This window comes from Monopterus albus, unplaced genomic scaffold (assembly GCF_001952655.1).
Source record: "Monopterus albus unplaced genomic scaffold, M_albus_1.0 scaffold244.1, whole genome shotgun sequence".
NCBI lineage: Eukaryota > Metazoa > Chordata > Actinopteri > Synbranchiformes > Synbranchidae > Monopterus > Monopterus albus.
This window is the reverse complement of record NW_018128124.1, coordinates 108,443-132,885: the sequence shown is the minus strand read 5'-3', so window position 1 is coordinate 132,885 and position 24,443 is coordinate 108,443. Positions and strand designations below refer to the sequence as shown.

Below are 24,443 nucleotides of genomic sequence, written 5' to 3'. Positions count from 1 at the left end.
CTCTCTGGACAGAATCGGTAACATTTCATAATATTTAAGATGTTTACTGCTGGGGGTGTATTGAGGGGGTGTATTGTATTGATACTCTTGGCTCACAAGACAAGAAGATAGACGCTATGTGATACTGGGTTCACAAGAATGAGATGAGACAAGATTTTAACACTATTTTAAGAAATCTTCAATGATGAAATGTATGACTGGACAATAGTCTTTTATTCAACACAAAGTCACAACATGCACAATGTAGGTGCATTTTGAAATGTTTTAACTAATCATCTTGTAATGAATGTCACTTCAGTTCTGTTCTCTGAGTATGAGTTATCATATGCAGTAAGACAACAATATGCAAGCACTGTAAAAGGTTCTGCCACAAACTCACCTGACTGGCTTCTCTCCTGTATGAGTTCACAAGAGTCTCCTCAGACCTTATAACTGTGCATGAGTTTCTAACTTCTAATTGAAGCTGTGTGTGACCTTCTTTCACTCTATCACGCTTGCTGCTGCTCTGGTTCTGTTATGTATTGATATCACAAGACAGCTTTTCACCTTGATGATAAAAATATTGTCACACTTCTACTTACTGCAGTTTTGCTTTCTCTTCACAGAAATTGAAATGAAACTGTTGTAGTTTGACAGTTTTGATTTAATAACTGCAGAGTCAGGCTAATATTTCAATCTCAGTCTTAGTATATTTTTGGCTGCTTAAGCCAGCAACTTGGCCTGTTTAACTTGCATATCTATTATATGATTTTCATTAAGTATATTGATAAAATGGCCACTGAAATGCACTGTGGGCCTTTTGATTTACTGCTGTATGCAGTGATGTCACTTATGAGACAGGGTAATTGTTGAGTATGTGTTCATACAGTTAGGTTTCTGCAATACTTTCAAGTTGTGACGCACAACTGGACAATTTTTGTTGACAAATCTGTTACCATTATTGGGACCAGTATCACAGTTGTACCTGGTAGATCAAACTGCTGATTCATTTGTGGATTGCACCTGAATGTGCACACATTTGACACCACTTTTCTTAAAATGTGACTACTCTTAACACGTTTGTATGCATTACAAAAAACGTCTGCACTGTGGGAGACAGCTGACGGGAGCAGATTTTTTGTTTTGTTTTTATATTTAAAAAAAAGAAATGTCACTTATTATCAGAATGGCCCACCCAGTGTGAAAGTGAAACCATTTGTATAATTGTTTTAATATCTTGAGTTGTATATTTTATACAAAACTCAAATCTATCATTAAACAAACAAACATAAAGGTGAAGGGATTTGTCTATTATAGAAAAAGTAGAAGAGAAGATGTTTAGTCACATAAAGACAGTCTTTAAACACCAAATGCGGAGAGTAGATAGGATATGATATTGTAGCAGAATGACTTGTGGTACTGTAACCTGCCTAAATGGTCTTGATTGCTTATTGGATTTCTGATGATTTAACCACTGAGCAGCTCTACTATCCAGACATTGATCTGCTCCATAGACAATCAATAGGAATCTGTGTTTTTTGAGTCAGCCAGTGGAGCGTAATTTTGAATATGAACCAAAGATTGTGCTCACATTTTGAGTACTGGTCACACATGCCCACATTCCCAACATGTGGTTTAGATACTACCATTCAGAATACAGCCATACGACTGTACATGTTCTGTGGTGGTAAGATCATGTTTCTGATCTAAATGTTAGAGAAGCAAACTTGTGATCAGAAGGTCACTGGTTCAGTCTCTGGACCCAAGGATTAAAGTCTGGATGGGACAAGTGAGAAAGCAGTGCTTGCCCCTCCCTCAACAATGCCACTGTGACAATGGTGCCTTGGACATCTTCCCAGTGTCACTGTGATCAGGGTGTTCCTGTAGAAGAGGCTGCATCTCAGTGAAAACACCCTGAATAAATAAAGGTTAGAAAATAGGAAGAAGTTGATATCTGGTTAGGATGTTAAGAATAAAAAACACATTTCACTGGCAAAAATAGACTAGTATTCCAGTAAAACCAATTTCTGTGCAGTTTAAATGAGTGCAAATTCTTAGTCATCCAGGTCATAGTATGCTGAAAGAACTTAGAAGAATCTGGATGTAGTTTTAGGTAGAAGACGTTTCACCTCTCATCCAAGAGGCTTCATCAGTTCTGCCTGACTGGTGGTGAGTAGGAGGCATTTATCCCACTGGGTGGGGTTTCAGTCCGACAGCCAACAATGCGCTCCAACGACTGAGTCGTTGAGAAATAAATTCTGTGTTTATGAGTAGAATTGTGGGAGCAGGGTGTACATCATCGTGGTTGGTGAGTGGTGGTGGTGGAGTTGCTACCTAGAAGATAGTAATTATGAAACAATTTATCATCACCACAGCATAGATGATAGTGTTATTCCACTGAATGCTAAACAATTGTAATGTAGAAATTGAAATTGTTAAATACTAATCTATACAGTGACGTCCTTGTGTGTAACATACTTGGCCAATAAAGGTGATTATCCTTATTCTTATCCTAGTCCATAGAAAACTGTTGACCAGTGTGACTGCGGCCATCATGAGACTGAACAGATAAATTATGCAACAGCTCTTGCTGTCACTCCCAAACCACTACTACCACACACTCCCTTTTTAGGTTTCAAAGAGCAAAGGTTTAATGTTTTTCTTTTGACCCATTATACCACACACACTCACACTCACTCCTACGGGCAATTTAGAGTCACCAGTCAACCTAAGCTGCATGTCTTTGGACTGTGGGAGGAAGCCGGGGTACCCGGAGAGAACCCATACAGGAACAGGGAGACCATGCAAACTCCGCACAGAAAGGCCCCAGATCACCTATGAGGTGACAGCGCTAACCACTGCGCTGCTTTGCTGCCCCCCGCTTCAGTGAAAACCATATCCTGTTTCGTTTGCAAGCATCTTTCTGAGTGTTTGATTCGATTATTTCCGGTACCGTGTCAGGTTGACCTACGCTGCTCTCAACATTTCCACCCTCATGGCTCCATATTTGCTTAACTATTTTGCTTATTCATGCATCTAATCTTCAATATTTCTTTTGGCTGCTTTTATGAGAGGCTAAGCACACTCCCCACCCTTCAGTTTTATTTTTTAATCACCACAGTGCATCAGGCAGCATTCCATCTAGAAAGGCAGCCCTCTGCCAGGCTTACCACCTAATCCTCCAGCAGCCTGTCCATCAGCTCTCCATGCTGCTCCCTCCCCAGTTTTGCCCACCATGTGCCACTTTGCTCCTTGTCACTCTTCTCCGCCATGCTTTGGAAACATCCAACACCACTGCCAGCCTGTGTCTACATGTCTTATGAAAACAAGCTTATCTAGGACACTGGTGCTACAGGTGATGTCAGAAGCTATCAGCATCTTTTTAATGTGTGTTCTCACGGTGACAGACAAGCACCTGTAAAACGCTGATCTTTTCAATACATATTCTCATAATAACCAGGAAAATGCTTAATACCAGCTCTGCTGTTTGGATGGGAAAGTTGACCAACAGGAGCCATACAAGTTAAGTGTAAACAGATGGTAACAAGCATTCTGTTTGCTGTGAGCTTGCAAGCTTATCTGCAGACTGCAACCTTCCAAAGGGATCGAGGGCAGCCCATGTGCCTGGCAGATCACTGGCTGATAATAATGTGGCACAGAAGCCCCACACACCACTAAATCCTCTGTCTGGTGCTGCTGGTATATCATATCAAGTCCCCTTGGGCCTCTCTACTCTTCTCCTATATTTTCCACTTCATGGCCTGCCTTCATCTCTAACCTGCAGCCATTTTAATGTGTTTCTTCAGATTTTCAGTTTCCCTCACCTCTGTGGTAAAGTGGATCTGACAGGTCACTGTGAGGAGGCGGAGATGTGAAAATGCTTGTGCACGTGTCCACTCAGAGACAAAGCAGCTACACTTCCTCAGATATTGAGAGACAGAACCGTTTATAATGCATGCTCATGCACAATATGTTGACCTGAGATGGCAAGACTTAAAATCCTGGTAAAGTAGAAATAAATGTGTTCTGAGTTTGTGGCACCACAGGAAAATGAGTTATTTACCACCTAGCCAAATTTGAAGTACATAAAATTAAGCTAAACTCAAGACAGAATAGGGAGTATTCTCTGCTCTGAAATGCTGGAACCTGCTCTGTCCATTTTCTGGAATTGATTGACCATCTGATCTGCAAGTCAGCTGGAGATCCTCAGTAATGTTTCTCAGATTGAACCATTATTTATGAGCCACTGAAAAGCTACCTTGCAAATATATGCTCATATAGAGATAAATCTACCATACTCATGAACTTAGCTATTAGCTTACAAGATGTACAGTGGCTCATGCTCATAAACATCAAATAATTAATAAAGGCAGCTTTAGACTTTGAGAAAGAAGCCCTAAATGGTATCTGCAATCATTATGTTTATTGCTGGCCTTATTTCTGTCCTGGTTGTGTGTGCATATCTGATACATAGACGGAAGGAACGGACATCAATCCTGCATGTGTCAAGAGCTAGTCGGTGTTATTGTGTCACAGCAGGATGGCAAGGTCAGATGGAGGGGCACTCCACAGTAAACACCATCAGTGGCTGGGAAGAGGAAACACCCGGTGGCCTTGACCTGAAAGTTCTAAATAGAAGGACATAAAGCAGACAACTAATTGGTTAATTATTATAAAGGAGTAGTCAAGGCAGGTACACAACAAGTTGTAGCTTAATCATTTCTGGCCATACTATAATGACTGACATCCAGTTTTTTTGATGGTTGTGCTGACATAACAATAATCCTTTCATCATGTCCATCAGTGCCTAAGCTCCTACAATAAAAGCAGTGGCATAATTGATCTTGCTATTTATAGATGGTCTGAGTACATTAATGTTAATTCAAGGCTGAGGCCTGACTTGGGTAAGGATGACATGCACATTATTATTTCATCCATAGCACTAAAAAGATGTACAGTACTCCAGTCAGCCATAACACCACACATATGACCACCTGCCTAATACTGTTTACATAGGGGTCAATGTGGCAGTTGGTTGGCACTGGTGTCACTCTGCAGCTCACTGTGCATCTTCTGTGAATCCATTTGCTTCCACAGTTTTACTGTCAGGAAGAGCACAGATGTGTCTACAATTCAGTGAGAAACTTATATAAAAGGAATGAAAACTGGTCATGAGGAAGAGTTAGAGAGAATGTTTTAGACAAATCCAACAGCCTCACCACTCCAGGTGTGATATCACCACTACAGCCCCCGACTCTTTCTCTTCATAGAGACCAATGTACAGTATTTCTCATTTTCAACCATTTTAACAAAGATTCAAATAAATCTTTTAAAAGTACAAATGGAAGTTAAAAGTTTAATCTACAGTAGGTCAACCTCAATATCAGTGAGCCTATTTTAGGAAAACATCTGAGTGACTGGCCTTCACAAGGTCTATTTCCTGTTTTATACCATATGACCTTGCTGTTTACCAGCATACAAGTTGCATACAATGGAAAGGTTTCCGCCCGTGCAGATCCCTCACTAAGCTAAGCCAGCCCATCCCTGTGATGTCACAGCCCCAGCTGCCAGTGTTGTCTCTCGTCTATCCGTCCCATTGTAGACTGCTAGAGCCTATGAGGAGCCAGATGGAGCAGAGCAGGGAGGGGGATTCATTTTTCAGCTGCCTTGTTGTTGTTGTGAGTGTTGGTAAGCCACTTATGGATGTTACTGTAACCCTGTGATAGACCGGTGACCTGTCCAGGGTGTACCCTGCCTTTTACCCAGTGTCAGATGGGACTGGCTCCAGCCCCCCTGCGACCCTCTTCAGGATAAGTGGTATGGCTGGACGGATGGATGTTACTGTTGCTTATATTGAGGTTTCATCTATTTCCTCCTCCAGTAAACACCCCCCTCCCCCACCCCCCTCCCAAGAGACAGGAGAGGGGAGCTTTCATCTCTGGGACTTTGATTTCTATGAATAGAGTGTGGCTAGTCCGTCTACTGAAATTTTTATCTGCTGTAAATGTTTTATGCACAGATCTTTCTTTGGTGAAGATGAGCAGCTATAATTGGCACATCAGGACAGTAGGTTGTGAGATGGCAAGATTGCAAAGTCCAGACATTCTGAGCTAATTTGTCCTTAATTACTGGTAGAAAGCCCTAGGTTAATGTGAACAATACACACACTGACAATGCTAAACTCTTACACCTCACCTTTCTGTCATACCTCTGTGTTACATATCTCCATTTTACATTTCCTTTCTGTTTTCAGATAAGTATTTGATGCAGTTTTTCTTAACAAAACCCTCTGACAGCTCTTCACTCAGCTGATTTCTGGAAGCACAAAAAATCTTTTACATTTTTGGTTTGCCCATAGATGGATATCACATCCCCAAGGACTGACTCACTGGTCCTTTCTGAAGAAGTACAAGATTTAGTCATGGAGCCAACTGAATTGTCACAGTGCAATCATAAACATAGTAGCTGCTGACCGAAATCAGCTGGAAACTGCAACCAGCATGCGATCTCTTTTATGATGTGGTATAAAAGCTTTGAGGTCAGACATGAATAACCAGGATAAGATACTGTTGCTAAAAATATCCCTGCCACATTAGCTATTCCCAGATGATCCTGCTATTTCAAAATAAGGGTTAATGCTTTTACTTTGACGATAGTGAGCCTGTACTCCCACTATATATTGTAAAGTATTGGTCAGCTGTGTATGGCCAAATGTTTTTTGTTTAACATTTAACCCTGAGTATCATGAGGTTCTGTCACCGCTGCCATTAGATGTATTTAATCTTGGTTGTGTTGACAGTCATGGCAGCAGTAGTTTTCAACCCGTGCTACTTCTGCCTACCTGAGCTCCAACTTGATTGTGATTTCTCTCAAATTGTGTTAATTTTTAAGGTTTGGTTGATTTGTGTTTAAGGTGAATTAAACTGCAAACACTATTATCAAGAGTTATTAATAGATTCTGCTGGCCATGTGTAGACAAGCAAAAATTAGCACTGATGACAAGAAAAATACAAGTTGTGTGTTTTGATGTACTTAAAGTATCATTAAAACTGTGGACAGAAGGGACTTTTTATACCCTATGGTCCCAGATTGTCTCAACACTCAGCAGCAAGGAATAAACAAGACAGACTGGCATGCCTTGGCCACTGCCAAACCATGCAGAACCTAGTTTTTTCCCCATTGGGGATCCTCTTGAAAATACGTGCCCCCTTGTGACTATTTTCCACTTGTTTGTCTGTTGACTGACACAGGCAATAATCCTGACACCTGGCCTGCATCCAGATTCATTACAACACTTGGTGGCATTGATCCCTCCCCTAGAGGGTTCCCCTCCAGAGCTCTTTGCTTCTGTTCTCTAGTCTGACTGAGCTTTATTTGGCTCCTTGTTAATCTTTTATCTCTTCTTCTTCCATGCCTCTTATATTGTTTTAATATATCTAGTTGTTACTGTATGGGTAATATGGTAGTTCTGTTAATAGGTAAAAGTTGTTATGAATTCTAATATAACGCAGATTAAGAATTATGTTCGCAGTGAGCATCCGCCCAGCTTCCCATTCTTGTTCTCTTTATTTATTAGCCATGACATGCCTGCCATTAATGAAATTAGTGCAGAGAAAATGCACAGTGTCCACCAGGGAATATTAAGTGTGGCTCCCACTGAGACTGCTGCAGTCGCTGAGTACATCGCCTAGACGGAGTGTTAGAAACCAAGGAAATAAACTGGATGAGGGGGAGGGGAAGTTGGGAAAGACTGTTTTGATGACAGCACCTCCATCACATCTCTCCCCAACTCCCTTTGACTATGGGGTTGGCCTGGTGTGCTGCTTTTAAACTTGGCTACATATGGGACAGTTTTGGCATAAAGATTAGGGAAGCAAGCTTGTGACAGGAAGTTCATCAGATTAATTCCCTGACTGGTATGAAAAATCTGGGTGGAAAAAAGGTGATGAACACTGCAGGTGAAAAAAGGGACACTTAGCCCTCCCTCATTAATATTACTGTGGTGCCCTTGAGCAAAGCTCTTAACAGCAGTTGCTCTAGTAGAACTCCTTTTGGTTGTATAGCTTCATATATAACTGTGAATGTGATCAGTAAAACTACCCAGAATAAAAAAAAAGGTAACGTAACAGTAGGTTAGACATGAATGTCAAATTTGTTTTTAATTTTGGCTTTGTTTTGAACCTTGACCTTCATTGTAACAGTACACCACTTTCAAACTTTGGTGATATGAGTTATTACTTTGAAATAATGGAGATATGCTTTTTTTCATCATATTCATGTGAAACTGTGGGATTGCTGGACATTAGATCAGTGGTCCTCTGATAACTCCTCAAGCCCAGCTGACCAGTTTCTGGCACGAGCTCTACTTTTGCTTTTCTAATCCAATAAATTATTCAATATGGAGCCTTTAATTGGAACAGGTACAGTGTAGTAAAAACCTGGAGTCAGATAGTTAGATCAGATAACCATAAGAGTAAAGTATTACTGCTACAAGTAGCTGTAGTCAGACAATCAGACTGAAAACAAGAGACCAAAGTGGCACATACTGCAGAAAATTGTTGAGAAGTCTACAACTTTTTGCACATTCTGACCATTTACATTGTTTAGTGGCGGTGGCACTATTCAGTATATTTGCTAAACACTAGCCATAGTTATTTGCATACAGTCAGTACATAATCTAAAAGAAATAGGCAATATGTTGTATATTTCTATCAATAAATAATCTTGTGGTATTCATTTTTGCTAGTGGTCTGATACAACAGCAAGAGGTTACATCACAAACTAGTTAGCTGGTTTGATATAACACCATATCTCAGGAAAGCCTTGTGGCAATTTCTTCATATTTGGCACAAGCGTCCTCATGGACTCAAGGATGAGCAGCTTTTTGTGATCAAAGGTGAAGGTCCACACAACCCCATTCTCGTGAAATAAAGAGAATTGTAAATAGTGCAATGGTATTAGCATCTTTGATTGGAGCCATACCAGCATACTGTACATGTTAAAGCACAGTATATTTGTTTGACATAATCCAACACATGTGTATGTAGCTTTTACTGACATTTTTCACACAGTCCCTTTTGTCAAAGCTGCATAAAGGAGAGAGCCAAAGGACTAAGTTCAGCTGCAGCAGTACCGGCTGCAACTGGTGCATTGCAGCACCTGGTCTACCCCAGCACAAGGCTCCTGCTGCGAGGACTCATTCAGAACACAGAGACACAACATAAATCACAGCTCATCTAGCTTCTCTGGCCTGCTACTTAACAAAGGCTTTATGCTGCAGTCACCTGCTATGCCAGACCACTGTTTTCATTTGTCATTGGAGATACAAATTCCTTGATTACTCTCTAGCTTCATAAAAGTTTATTTTTTTCGCTAACTTTCTTTGTTGGCTTTGTCTTTTGCTGTGCAAACTGTGACCTTTCTTTGGCATATAATAGATTTTTATTGACATGCAACTTCATTCAGTTCATTCAGTTTATGTGTATAGTGTCAAATAACAACAAAAATCATCTGAAGTCACTTTACATTAAGGTGTAGACCTTGCCATATTATTTATTCTCAACCACCTGTTTTTCCAGTTTTACCAGGTGAACTCTTAGCTATAAATTCTGTTAACTGTTTACACATATCTTACTTTCCTTATACTGTCTTGCATGAACTCTCTTCAGGGATTCACTACTTGACCCCATAATGTGGCATCTACATTGATTATTTACCTAAATGTTACATATTATAGTGACATGAATCATTGTAGGTTACTCTATTTAAGCAGTAGCCACCACTCTTCAATTTCCTGATGTCGTCTGAAGCCATGCACCGTTTGCCCCCACACTAATCGAGTAAACCATGCCGATCTGACGCCTTGCACAACTTGGCTGGGATAGTCAACCCGTGTTTCACCCGGTGACCAAATGACTAAGTGGGGCAAATTTATTTTTAGCCTTAGTTTCTCTGCGTAGCAGGTGCTCTATCAGGAAATTGTGGTTGGAAGAAGGAATGTTTGATAGGCACTCCTCAGTAATCCTCTATGCAAAGCCAAAGTGACTCATTAAAATAACAAGAGCTGTAATTTAAGCTTAAGGGCCTTTGTAACATGAGTGAGAAAGTCTTAAGAGTAAGTTGAGAGTAAGAGGCTGAAAAAAAGAGAAGAGAAAGTGGGAAGTGAGATTTTAAAGACTGCCAACCTTCTACTTTGTTCCCTCTTGACAAGAAAGAAAGAAATACTGTAGGCAGGGGACAGGGCACAGGTTGCAACTGGGGCATATCGGGTATGGGCTCTGGTTACAGTCAGTCATGACAGTGCATTTTAATGTTCTTGATGTTTCAAGCAGCCATCTCCCTTCACCTTCTTTTAAACGTCAGGATCTATTTGTAGTTATGGGGGCTATGCTACATCTGCCCTTACCTCATAAACGCTTACAACCACTACTGCTTCATGTTAAGAGAGCCATTCTGCAGCCACCGGATCGCATGCATGCAATCTGAGAGTGTGGGAAACTGTTTAGAGTAGTGCCCTCTTTACAGTGCTGAAGGCACTAATCCAGACATACAGTATGAATTAAAATGATGAAGGGGGGGGATATGTAAACCTCAGGAACCTTGATTTTCATCATTTCACATCTTACAACAAGAGGATCCTGCTCAAATCTGCCTCTGCAAAAGAGTTGGATATTTCAGCTTAAAATGTGCTTCAGTTTCAGGTTGAGAGAAAATGTGTTTTTCAGCCTGTTCAGTTTTTTTCTCAAAGCTGTTTTTCTTTCATTTTTTCAAGGTATTATCATGCTGCTTTGTGTTTATCATTTATTTTTTAATGATATAAAAAGAGTTGTATTTTGGATGATTTGACAGCTTTAACTGTTGGTCTGATACTGTGACTCCTCCTCTGGTCTAGTGCACAGAATCTGGTTGCAAAATGTCTTACAAAGATGGCTGCTGTAGTCTCAATATGTATTCTTTGGTTTTGCATAGTGGCAGGAACTGGTGATGGGTCATCCATTGTTTGTCCAAAGGTCCCTCTATACACTCTATACTGTAATAATAATCTTTATTTCTATAGCGCTCTACAACTCCAGGAGCACCAGAGTGCTGTACAACACACAACAAAAACAATAACAATAGAGATCACAGGTAGGGGCATAATAAAATACTAAGCCATAACTGAGACTTAAACAATAAAAACATGTTTAGGGCGCAAAAGCCTGCTTAAAGTAGTGGCCTGCTTAAAGTAGTGAGTTTTCCAAATAAACAGGTAGGGGCATGCTAAAGTGCTAAGCAATAGCTAAAACTTAAACAATCAAAACAGGTTAGGCCTCAAAAGCCTGCTTAAAATAATGAGCTTTTAAGGTCGACTTTAAGGCCACTAGCTCACTTTCAGCCCGTAGTTCTATAGGAAGAGCATTCCACAGTCTGGGGCCAAAAATAGTAAAGGATCGGTCACCCCAATTTTTATAGCGGGATTGCGGCACCGCCAGCAACAAATGATCAGTGAAGCGGAGAGCTCTACGCGGCACATAATTTGACAGCAGGTCAGATAGGTAAGCTGGGGCGAGACCATGAATAGCCTTAAAAACAAACAATAGGATCTTAAATTTGATTCTAAATTGAATTGGAAGCCAAAGAAGGGCACAAAGAACCGGGGAGATAGGGCAAACCTGGGAGCATTTGACTGCAGCCGAGCTGCGGCATTTTGGACCAACTATAATCTTTGAAGCAAAGTCTGGGGTACTCCCACATACAAGGCATTACAATAATCCAACCGTGAGATAATAAACGCCTGAATAGCCTTCTCCAGATCTCCATGTGACAGAAAAGTTTTAACCCTCGTTAACAATCTTAGATGGAAGAAGCAAGACTTAACCACTGCCCTAAACTGTTTCTCAAAAATTAAAACCACTATCTAAAATTATTCTGAGGTTTTTCACCGTATCAGAGGGAAAACTGAGTTGCAAAGGTTGACTACATCTGGCGATGGGTCAGGACTAATAAGAATGTATTCGGTCGTGCTCTCGTTCAAATGCAGAAAATTTAGAGCAAGCCATTGCCTAATATCCCGAATGCAATTATGCAACGGGGTAAGAGCATTGGAGTCAGATAGGAGTAGTGGCATATAAATCTGAACATCATCAGCGTAAAAGTGAAAATGAACACTGTGGCTAGATATAATTGCCGCAAGAGGTGCAATATATAATGAGAAGAGTAATGGAGCCAGGGTCGAACCTTGCGGAACGCCTGAAGTGGGAGGAACTATATTTGAGACGCAATTACCAATACTAACCAAAATAGTTTGATTGCTTAAAAAGGAAGAAAACCAGTTTAAAGCAGGGCCTTTAAGCCCGACGAAAAATTCAAGTCTCGACAAAATGACAGAATGATCAACAGTACTGAAAGCTGCAGATAGATCCAAAAGAACTAAAAGAACAGGACACTTGGTATCAAGCGCCATATCATTATGAATCTTCAGTAATGCTGATTCTGTACTATGGCGGGGCTTAAAGCCAGATCGAAACTTGTCAGCAATATTTAAACAATCTAGGTGAGACTGCAACTGGGTGAATACGATTTTTTCCAGAATACTGTACATGCAGAAACAAAGTAAGGCACAGAAATGCCTGTTGCCAATCAAAAAAAAAATGGGAAGAAACAAAAAGGAAAAATGTGTTATACTGTATGTAACCCACATACAGTCTTTGATGTGTTGATTGATTTAGCTAACATGGCTCCGTCCCACTTTGTTGAACTTGGTGGGAGCGAAGCAGTTTCTCTTTTTCAGTTTTGCAGAGCATTACTTTTTTTGTCTGCCCAAGGAGAGGTTTTTTTTCCTCAGCAGTGAATGGTAGCTTCTGCCAATAAAACATTTATTTCAAAAGGAGGTCAACTGTAAGTTCTGTATGCCGTTCTTTAATGCATCAAAACAAAATGGGCCTGATGATTAGTTTTTCGGCTATATTCCTGCAGTTTATTTCAACCTTAGATAAAAATACTGTTACTCAAAACTACATTTTGCTCAGGGTCTTGTGAGTAACAGTACACTGCACCACATTGCTGTAAGTGATCCACAGATGAGTTCTATCTACTCTTCCCAACAGCTTGTCACTCTTGAAAGGAAATTCCCAGCTCAAATCACAACATACTTCAAACAACAAATGGTCACAAAGTTCTCAGGGGAAATTGGTGAAATGTGAGTGTGAGCTTTTAAAGGTGTCTTGAGCAATTAGACTATGGATATTTACCGAAGTCTTTAAGTGTGTATTGTTATATTGGCCAAGGTTTTGTTATGGTAACACAACTGTATTCATGCACATTGAACCCAAATTAAATTGTGCCTAGAATACACAACATATATCCCTGTACAGCAGAGAACAGAAACGTCTCTGTGACTTTGTCTGTCTGTTAACATAAAGCAGGTGATTCCCCATGTTATTATATAACAGGGTTTTCCTCCAAGTTGGCGTTTTTCTGTGGAGGTCTATCATTAGTGATGCATTATTTGGAACACACACCGTCATATTTTTTACAGCACCTTCTCACTCCAGTATAATAATAATTCGAATATTATATTGACATTAGATTATTAGATTGCTCATGTGCTAAAGCAAGTTTAGCATACCTACTATTAGCTACACATCTTCTTGATGTATTGTGTAGGCGGCACTCACTGTAATCTATTACTAAACAGTTACATTCTTTTGAAAGATCTTACATTGAGACATTTTATAATGCCAACTGTACATGACAGCACCAAAAATACTTATACAGTCATGGCCAAAAATATTGCCCCCCCCTGCATTTCTCTCAGAAAATTGTTTCAATCATAAATTCTTTGGTATTCTCATGTTTATTTACTTTCTTTGCATTGGAACACACAAAAACACAAAAACTGAAATCAGTCACTTCCTGTGTAACATCACCGAGTTTCTTACGCCGCATTGTCTGAAACCATGTCTGGTGCTTTTTGAAGTCTGCTTTGGCTCATTGTCCTGCTGTAACACCCATGACCTCTGACAGAGACCCAGCTTTCTGACACTGGGCCCTACATCGCACCTCATTTCATTTACTGAAAACAGTAGAATGATGTTCTCGACCAAAAAGCTCTAGTTTAGTCTCATCTGTCCACAAGACATTCTCCCAGAAGGATTGTGGCTTCCTCAGGTAAGTTTTGGCAAATTCCAGTCTGGCTTTTTTAGGTTTATGTGTTGGCAGTGGGGTTTCCCCCGGGGTCTCCTACCATAGCGTCCCTCGTCATTCAGATGGCAATGGATAATGTGAGCTGACTCTGTTGCACCCTGTGCCTGCAGGTCAGCTTGAATTTGGATGTTGATTGAGGTTCTTTATCCACCATTCAAACAATCCTTTGTTGCAGTCTGTCATCTAGTCTTCATCCTTGGTGTATAGATCACTGACTTGCCTTTTACAAATGTCAGGATCCAAAACTCCTCTGGGGGCCTATTGACACACACAGACTCAAATACTTTTGTTTGTGCTCAAGGCAGATTTCTTTACCTATGGAATGTCTTTTCTCCCATTCTACAGGATATGAAAAGACAGAGGACACATCAGAAAAGACATCATTAGCTGATCAAGAAGATGCCCGACTGATATACCTCAACCAGCAGCAGTTCACCAGGTTTTGCAACAACAGAGTCAGGTAAAAAGATGTATTTATGGAAATTAGGAATTAAGAAAATGTTTGTACTTTATGAACTGATTGATAATTTGTAGATTAAAATGGTTTGATTAAACTATGGCATGTGTTCATGGTCAAGGTACTGTTTACTGAAAACTAGTGCATTAACTTTATAACAGTCTCATGATAAATTAGGTGGCACAGTGTGCTTGGTAGCATAACCAACACTGAAATGTTGGTGCAAGCTCTAGCATTGGCAAGAGTCTTGTCCAGGGAACTACAATTCCTTTTTGAGCCTAGCATTACTGCTGCTTAGGTGGTATTTTTATTGAAGCTACTGAATGTGAACCATGTGAAGGTAGTGCAGTACAGCAGAATAATGTTTGTGGGTGGCAGTTGGCTGTCATTTGTCCTCTTGGTCTGCATTTAAGTTGCAGCTTGTGTAGTACAGTTTTCATGGTCCACATTTACAGCTTCATTAGGTAAACCTTGGAGAACTATTCAAGCAATGGTATTTCTAGACCCTAAAGGACTGGACTGTATTTTATATAGCGCTTTCTCACAGTGTGTTACACTGGCCAAAGCGCTTTACAGGAGATTATACACCATTCACCCATTCACACACACATTCACACACCGATGACGAGAGGCTGCCGCACACTGGCGCCAGTCGAACCACCGGGAGCAATTTGGGGTTCAGTGTCTTGCTCAGGGACACTTAGGCATGCGGGGAGACCGGGAGTCGAACCACCAACTTGCTGGTTAGAAGACTTTTGGCATAAAGCGCTACTGTTTTTGACTTTGCCTTTACCCCCACATTAACCTTCAGATTTACAAGCAAAACAAATGAATTAAAGCATGCTTTGACTTTGTAGCTGCTAGTTAAATGTCAGCCTAGGGAGACCTTCCCAACAGGACGCAATCTTGAACTGAATTTTGAGTCTATTTTTAAGTATTTTCTTTGAGAATATGTTGTGAAAATGATCAGCCTGTGTCTGATGTGTTAAGTAAATTGCAGGCAGGTCAAAGACATATAGTTAATTTTTAAAAATAATGTTGAATTTAATGTTCTTAAGTTGACTTTTGAATACATGCCCCATAGTTAAAGCAGTGTACAGTGAGGAAGCCACCACTGTTGTGCAGTAGAGACGGCTGTCCCACAGATATGGTCATGATAGCGCCCTAAGGCATGTGATGAAAGTACCTGCAAGATTTGTATCACCAGTGGTGCATTAGTCCAGATACTCCTGACTGGCCTCTTTATCCTGTTGTTGCTCTTGAAGGAGTTCAGTGGATTTAGCATGTCAGGATTAGGGTCTCGCGATATTAAAACGTGACAAGATTTCTTGTCGAGGCAAAAGCTGTCTTGCAATATCAGTAGATAATAAAAACCAGGCCAGCGTGATAGAGTGCCGCAATACATTCACATTAGTCCTGGAAAAACACAACTCACTGCTATGTTTTAACAAAATGGGCTGCATTGGTCAGGGGGTGAGGGGGTGCAGGGGGATTGTTTCAGGTGTACGGCCACGATGAAACAAGTGGTTTCATTCACGTTTCCAACCTGTGAGTTTCCATTGTATTTTGGTTAGCTATGCTGCTAACGTAGCCTACTCTACTTTAGCACAAATTCTACCACCAGTGTCGTCATTGATAAACTGTGCTTCTTTTTTTTCAGGATTGTTGGGTCAGGCCCTGTTCTCTCAAGGAATGTTACTGTTAGCATCCCTGCCTCTTAAGCAGCTTGAGATATGCATGTGCTTACACAGGCACAGCTATAAACTGAACAGGAATATGAAATTTTAAAAGGCCTTTGAATGCATGTGTTTTTATGATTGTACCAGTTGTTAGCTCAGCTTCATGACCAGTAACAGGCACAAGCAGCTAATAAAAAAATAAAAGAAAATGGGTTCTGATTCCGTTATTTGAGGTGTTTGTGATATTATTCGAGTTTCCCTTTTATCTATCTAGCTTTCCCTTTTATCATCAACAGACCCAGGTCAGAGAGTATTTGCAATCTAGACTTAGCATTTTTATCTTGTTTGGAGTACCAGATGTTTGATGGTTAATTAAGTAATATGACCTTTGATTTGAAAGTGCACCTCTGCCTTAAGGTTTTAACATTATTAAAGCATTGCATTTCTGTGACCTTACCCAGGGGCAGTCATTAATTTTGTCAGTGACCTGCCACCTCTGAAAAAGTAAGGAAATATCCCATTAGTTCCATTTTGCTGAAGCTGATGCCATAACCTGGCAAACACACAAAATAAGGATGATAAAATAAAAAAGATATTTCAAGTTAATCACATTCAGATTCATTGGCTTTGATTTGACTGACTTTCAGTCTGATACTGATATTGCACAAAATAGCAGTTGTAATAACTGGTCATTTGCAAAACTGCCGTGTTAGGGAAATTTGAATGCTTGCACATATAAAAATGACAACAGACAGTGAGCTGGATGCCAGCTTGCATGTTAATGACTTTTCACACAGCATTTGTTTCACTTGTAGCCAAGTTGTCTTTTCAGTGGTTTCAGAGGCAGGGAGTGTTACTGTAGCATTTCAGTAGTGAAGTATGCAGCTTGCAGATGACTTGGCTTTTGTTGAGTTCTTGTTTGTCCTTGTAAATTTGATTTCAGAATGTGTCCAAACATTTGCCTAAGACCTTGAAGGTGAATTTTGGCTGCTGTAAAGATCTAATTTATTCAAGAGGATTGGTTGCTGTGTCAGAGTGACCTGTGGAGACACTAACAGGAGCATGGTCTGTGATAAGTGGTGATTCTGATATTACAAGCACACAAACATCCATCACAGATTTCTTGCTTTCACTCGTTTTCCCTCTGCAGCATCACTACTTGTAAAATATGTCACTGCTCACATAAGACAGATACACACATGTGAGTTCTGCTTTACAACCAACAGGCATAGTGGTTGTATAGTTCTGGTTGTTTAATTCAGCTGTGTCACCGGTGTGTCTGGTTGTAATGTAAAGTTGCTGAGATGTTGACAGCTTATCAGATGGCAGACAGGAAGGGCTGTACAAACCAATTTACTGCTGTGTATCCATGAAATGATGACATAGCATGTCTTGTCTAGAAGACAACAGACATGCATAGACAGACAGACATGGACACAAACACACAAATGGTTCAAATGCACATTCTCTCTACAAAAAAAATTGCATAGTTGTTTGGGTAGAGCGTCTAAATTTGTCTTACTTACAATACCTAACCAAATCAGCTACCCATCTCAACAAGGGGTATTTATACATTGTTCTCTGCTAACTGGGTGTCTTTTTAAATCAAATGACAGCATCTCATCATAAGGCTTACCATAATTAAATACTAAACGGGGCACATGACATACATTAAACTGGTAAAGGCTATATTGTTAAATGAGCTCTTTATCTTGCCCTGCCTCTGTGGAGGAAGTTATACAGTGCATAGGAGTAAGAGAGTGGAACACAGCATGCTTTCTAGTTTTACCCCCATGAGATCAGAAAGAGGGATGAAGTGAAGACAATAAAGTGAGATGGTGAAAGAGGACAGTCTCAAAGACAAGATGGCAAATGTGTCAAAAGAGAGGAATGATAAAGGCTATCCTGAATGAGAGCTTCCAAGTCACTGTTTCTCTGTATCTCAAGGGCCAACTATGGTGTTAACTATGCATTATCACTACCAGGCTTAGGTGTTTAATACCCAGTGGAGTCACCTGTTATAAATGTGAATATACTCATGGTATTGGTATGGGCTGTGGATGATGTATGGCATTGTATTTCACAATAAGCAGTAGGCTGCTCTATCTAAATGCTGACTATACTGAACATAAAATGATCTACTCTTATTAGAATACAGTGGGTACGGAAAGTATTCAGACCCCCTTAAATGTTTCACTCTTTGTTATATTGCAGCCATATGCTAAAATCATTTAAGTTCATTTTTTCCTCATTAATGTACACACAGCACCCCATATTGACAGAAAAACACAGAATTTTGGACATTTTTGCAGATTTATTAAAAAAGAAAAACTGAAATATCACATGGTCATAAGTATTCAGACCCTTTGCTCAGTATTTAGTAGAAGCACCCTTTTGAGCTAATACAGCCATGAGTCTTTTTGGGAATGATGCAACAAGTTTTTCACACCTGCATTTGGGGATCCTCTGCCATTCCTCCTTGCAGATCCTCTCCAGTTCTGTCAGGTTGGATGGTAAATGTTGGTGGACAGCCATTTTCAGGTCTCTCCAGAGATGCTCAATTGGGTTTAAGTCAGGGCGCTGGCTGGGCCATTCAAGAACAGTCACAGAGTTGTTGTGAAGCCACTCCTTCGTTATTTTAGCTGTGTGCTTAGAGTCATTGTCTTGTTGGAAGGTGAACCGTCGGCCCAGTCTGAGGTCCTGAGCACTCTGGAGAAGGTTTTCGTCCAGGATATCCCAGTACTTGGCCGCATTCATCCTTCCCTCGATTGCAACCAGTCGTCCTGTCCCTGCAGCTGAAAAACACCCCCATAGCAGTATGCTGCCACCACCATGCTTCACTGTTGGGACTGTATTGGACAGGTGATGAGCAGTGCCTGGTTTTCTCCACACATACCGCTTAGAATTAAGGCCAAAAAGTTCTATCTTGGTCTCATCAGACCAGAGAATCTTATTTCTCACCATCTTGGAGTCCTTCAGGTGTTTTTTAGCAAACTCCATGCGGGCTTTCATGTGTCTTGCACTGAGGAGAGGCTCCCGTCGGGCCACTCTGCCATAAAGCCCCAACTGGTGGAGGGCTGCAGTGATGGTTGACTTTCTACAACTTTCTCCCATCTCCCGACGGCATCTCTGGAGCTCAGCCACAGTCATCTTTGGGTTCTTCTGTACCTCTCTCACCAAGGCTCTTCTCCCCCGATAGCTCAGTTTGGCCGGACGGCCAGCTCTAGGAAGGGTTCTGGTCGTCCCAAACGTCTTCCATTTAAGGATTATGGAGGCCACTGTGCTCTTAGGAACCTTAAGTGCAGCAGAAATTTTTTTGTAACCTTGGCCAGATCTGTGCCTTGCCACAATTCTGTCTCTGAGCTCTTCAGGCAGTTCCTTTGACCTCATGATTCTCATTTGCTCTGACATGCACTGTGAGCTGTAGGGTCTTATATAGACAGGTGTGTGGCTTTCCTAATCACGTCCAATCAGTATAATCAAACACAGCTGGACTCAAATGAAGGTGTAGAACCATCTCAGGGATGATCAGAAGAAATGGACAGCACCTAAGTTAAATATATGAGTGTCACAGCAAAGGGTCTGAATACTTATGACCATGTGATATTTCAGTTTTTCTTTTTTAATAAATCTGCAAAAATGTCAAAAATTCTGTGTTGTTCTGTCAATATGGGGTGCTGTGTGTACATTAATGAGGAAAAAAATGAACTTAAATGATTTTAGCATATGGCTGCAATATAACAAAGAGTGAAAAATTTAAGGGGGTCTGAATACTTTCCGTACCCACTGTATATAGGGAATAGAAAACCAGAATAGCCAACACGATTTTTACTACAGTTGTTTTGGAAATCACACAAGTAGTTTAAGTAAAGGCATACTGTACATACAGTATGTACTTTGGCTTTCCACTTACATGTGTGTAACCTCACCCAACAAGTTTGTTGGCCTTTCAGTTTATGATTTGAGCTTTGAGCTTCTTGTTGTGATGGTGATAAACAGCGCACACGCACATCCGACCCCATTTCATTAATATCTTGAAACCTATTTAAAGTACAATATTTTTTCTGTAAAACTCTGGATTTCTTAGTAAGTTAGCCAGCCTTATAACGTACCGTTTATCAGAAAATGTTTTCTTTATGCTGTTTATTTTTAAACTCAAACACGTGGCATGTGTGTAAGATGTGTAGAAATAGTGAAATACATAAAAATCTGTTTGCATGTTTTGTTTTTGTGCTTTTCAGCTTAGAATCATTAGATAAAGATCACAGTAAATATCTTGGCTTCCATATCATTCTGCTGTCAGCGCTGATGGTGATCTAAATGTATTTTTTGTAACACGTTCTCAAACTGTCGAGTTTTTACAAGTGACCGAGGAAATGATGCTGTTTTTATTGTTTTCACAAAAGGTGAAATAACTAGATGAGATTAATGACTAGAGTTGGAATGAAACAAAGCGGGTCCATTTTTCACCCTTGTTCTCACAATGCTCTTCAGTAGTCTCCTCTGTGCAGCTGGTATTACACTGTGCTGCTGTATGAACAGTGCTAATGCTTTGCTCTTATTCACTTGCTTTCACTATGTCCCAGACAGTTCCATTGTACCAGGCAGCAAGGATGGCATTTAATGTAGAACTCTTTTTTTTATTAACTCAGTTCAATGCTTGCCCACTTTTCTATAACTTTATGCTTGTGGGTGTGCTACAAGTGATAAATGCTGCAAAAGTGCTTGTCAAATGTGATTCAAACTAACAGGAATAAAACTGTGGTGTCTCTAATGTTAAACTCCATATGCTTAACCCCTTTAGATGAGTTAGAGGCCACGCTTTCTGATATTTGGTCTGTGGATGTGTGATGACTTTTGTGTGTACATGAGTAAGCTAAGCACTACCAGAAGCTTGGCATGCATCATGGCATATATCTTCTCCCAAAATGACTGTTCTGAGTGGCCCTTTAACGCAACTGTAAATCAGACAGGTCTGACTGTTGAGGGCTCACCCCCCCCCCCCCCCCCGCCCCCCCCCCCCCCCAAAACGAGCCAACATTACTGCATCCAGGTAATGAAGCTAAAAACACCCTCTTGAACCTGAACAGCCTCAACACCCATAAAATGAAGGTTGTAAACACTGAAATGCGACCGGAGACTTCTCATTACCATAGCGAATAGAAACCAAAATACAAAACCCATATTTGCACTAAACTGAAAAGCTCCTTTAAGATGGATTGTAGGTGTGTGTCTATTTACTACAGCAGCAAAGAAAGGTAAAGGTCAGCAGAGGATGCTGCTGCAACTTTGCCAACCAGACTGCAGACACAAAGCTGGCCTTTGCCAGAGAGATCAGTCCCATCGCTGAGATTTACAAGGAGAAACCACTGAGAGAGAGAGAGAAAGCGATTTAGTCTGAATCTGGTGGGGGCCCCCCCCCCCCCCCCCCCCCTGTACCAGCTCTCATCCTCCTCCTATTCTGTTCAGTTTGACAGAATCACAAAGTATGCCTGTTTGTGTGTCACTGAGGACCTCCTAGTGTATGTGGGCTAAGGGCAGGGGCAGGAAAATGGTTATTGACAATGTGTTTGTATGGCCAGGGTCAATATATAATGTTCCAGAAGCGATGTCTTTAAATGACTTGTTTTGTCCCAGTAACCATCCACAACAAAAAGATTCCTCTTACTGTCAGAGAAGACAAGAGAAGCAGGAAGTCTTCATATTGAGAGGCTGGAACCCGTATATATTTGGCATTTTTACTTGAAAAAGTAATTCAGTTTTAGTATGGTTTTCACAATTGTTGCAGACAACTCTGCTGTTTATCAACAAATTATTATCTGAAGAATTATTTCAGCTTTTTAGCTCAGTATTAAAGTTGGACAAACTTAATCAGTCTTTTTTTTTGTTTTTTAGATTGTTGTTATAAACTTTACTCACCAGTTTTTAGTAACTTACCATTTTGTTTCTCTCATGTTTTCTCCTCCACCTGTCGCCTTGTTCGCTGCTTGATGCGGTCTTCAGCACAGCCAAGTATAATGTCCTCACCTTCCTCCCCCGGTTCCTCTACTCACAGTTCAGAAGGGCAGCCAACGCCTTCTTTCTCTTCATTGCACTCTTGCAGGTAAGATGTGGTGTTGAAGACAGATTTAAATACAAAGACAACAGATAAATTGTTTTTCTCAGCTGCCTTTTTTTTTTTTGCTTTGCTCCAATTTGTGTGCTAGTGGTCAGTTTTTCAGTTTGTGGTGACCTAGACACCATTTACAAAGATCATGTCTATAATTTCATGTACACACAGGCATATTTAGTCTCTCTCTCTCTCTCTCTCTCTCTCCCTTCCTACAACGCACCAGCGTCCTCTCCCTCTCCCTCTCTCTCTCTCTCTCTCTCTCTCTCTCTCTCTCTCTCTCTCTCTCTCTCTCTCACACACACACACAGATACAGAAACGCACACGGGTGCGTCATATATCCTGATAATAAATAATGCATGTAATACTGCTGTATGTGTACCTCCTTTTAATAGGAGAGCCTGCAGGCTCAATACACTGTACTGTGTATTACATGTTGTGGCAACATGGCATTTTGTGTCTGAGAGTTTCAGTACTGATTATCGGCCCTGGTAATGTTTTGGTTACTGCCCAGCAACGACCACTGTTCTCAGCATTACTGGATCTGTTTTGATTTAGCAGAACAAAGACTTTCTAGTCCCGAGGAAGTTTGCAGCAATTAGCCTGTTATAGGTCAACATTAATCCCTTTTAGGACACTTAAAAGCTTAACTGCTGGTCATTATGACATAATTCAAAGGAACCCAATATTTTTCAGGTGTTCAAATCTTAGCATAAAAAATAAATAGTTGTAAGAAGGAAGGCTGTGGAGGACGCTGTCTGTACCTGTATTCATGTTAGCAGACTACCTCATGTTTATGGGAGCTTCGAGGATTGGAAATGACTCTGTGCCATGACCTTGAAGTTGCTGTTTTGAAAAACAGCCAGTGTGAATCTTCATTACCTTCCATGTTGATGTTGTGTCCTTGAATAAAACATCAATGCAGATGAGGAAGAGAAGAGATCTATTTCATTTATTTTTTTGAGCAGTGTAACAGTGGCTGTCTCCTGTGGCCCTGACTTGGCCTTAAATATACTGGTCTTTGTTAATTTTGAAAGGCCTAAAATAGCCAAATAATTCAACATTTGGTAGTAAGGAGAGCATTATAGTCATAGTAAGACAGTTATATGTGCTAGGAAGAACTCCTTTAAACTTGAAGTTGAATCTGGTGAATGCTGTTTACAAAATGTGAGATGGTGCATGTGATTGATAGGTCTTCAGATGACAGCAGCAACTCCAGCATTTCAGGTGCTGGTCTATGTTTTTGTCTAAAATGTGGGTCTGTCGAATCAAAAGAAGTACCAGTAAAACCTCCTAATGAGCTGACCCATCATAGGTTTTAGTGATAGGACATTTGTTGGTTGTTTGTCTTTATAATGCAGTTGTATTTGGCACAGTGTGTGTGTGTGTGTGTGTGTGAGCCACATGCTTTTTGAGGTATAGTCGTTGACGTTCACACACAATGTTTATATTTTCTAAAAAAAAAAAACCCTTCTTGTGCCTCCAGCAAATTCCAGATGTGTCACCGACTGGTCGCTGGACCACACTGGTGCCGCTGCTCTTCATCCTAGTGGTGGCTGCAGTCAAGGAGGTCATTGAAGATCTGGTAAGACAAACTTGAAATAATATTTGATAGAATGACTAGCAACTACCCTTTTTAGGGCCAAATTACATTCCCTTTAAAACAGCCTTTGAATCCCAGCTGTCATGATGACAACAGAGTGTATGGACACACTTACAGCCAAGCTGGCCCTATGTGGCAAGAAGTGTTGTATGTAAAATATGTAATGTGGCTTCAATGTTTGCAGCAGTTTTGCATTGAATTTTTGTCATTTCCATGTATGCCATTAATGTATTGCATCGCCAAATGCAGGTAACAGTGCCTGTCAAGAGACTGAGTGCATGAAGCACATAAAGGTCAAATCAGATTCACTGAAACATCTACTTTATTAGTGAAAGGACAGTAATTCTCAGCTGAACTAATTGTTGACACACCATCAGACATGGGCATGCGCACACACACACACACACACACTACTTTCAGAGGTCACACCT

At 40.6% G+C, this 24,443-nt stretch overlaps 1 protein-coding gene across 4 annotated transcripts in view; it reads left to right on the top strand.

Moving 5' to 3' along the window:
- atp8a1 (ATPase phospholipid transporting 8A1) overlaps positions 1 to 24,443 on the top strand; it is a 98,209-nt gene that overhangs the window by 1,595 nt on the left and 72,171 nt on the right. For all 4 annotated transcript variants that reach the window (XM_020620640.1, XM_020620637.1, XM_020620639.1 and 1 more), the window contains exons 2-4: positions 14,509 to 14,623; positions 22,303 to 22,402; positions 23,896 to 23,994. In XM_020620640.1, coding sequence (XP_020476296.1) covers positions 14,509 to 14,623; positions 22,303 to 22,402; positions 23,896 to 23,994 — 314 coding nt within the window. The remainder of the gene's footprint in view (positions 1 to 14,508; positions 14,624 to 22,302; positions 22,403 to 23,895; positions 23,995 to 24,443) is intronic.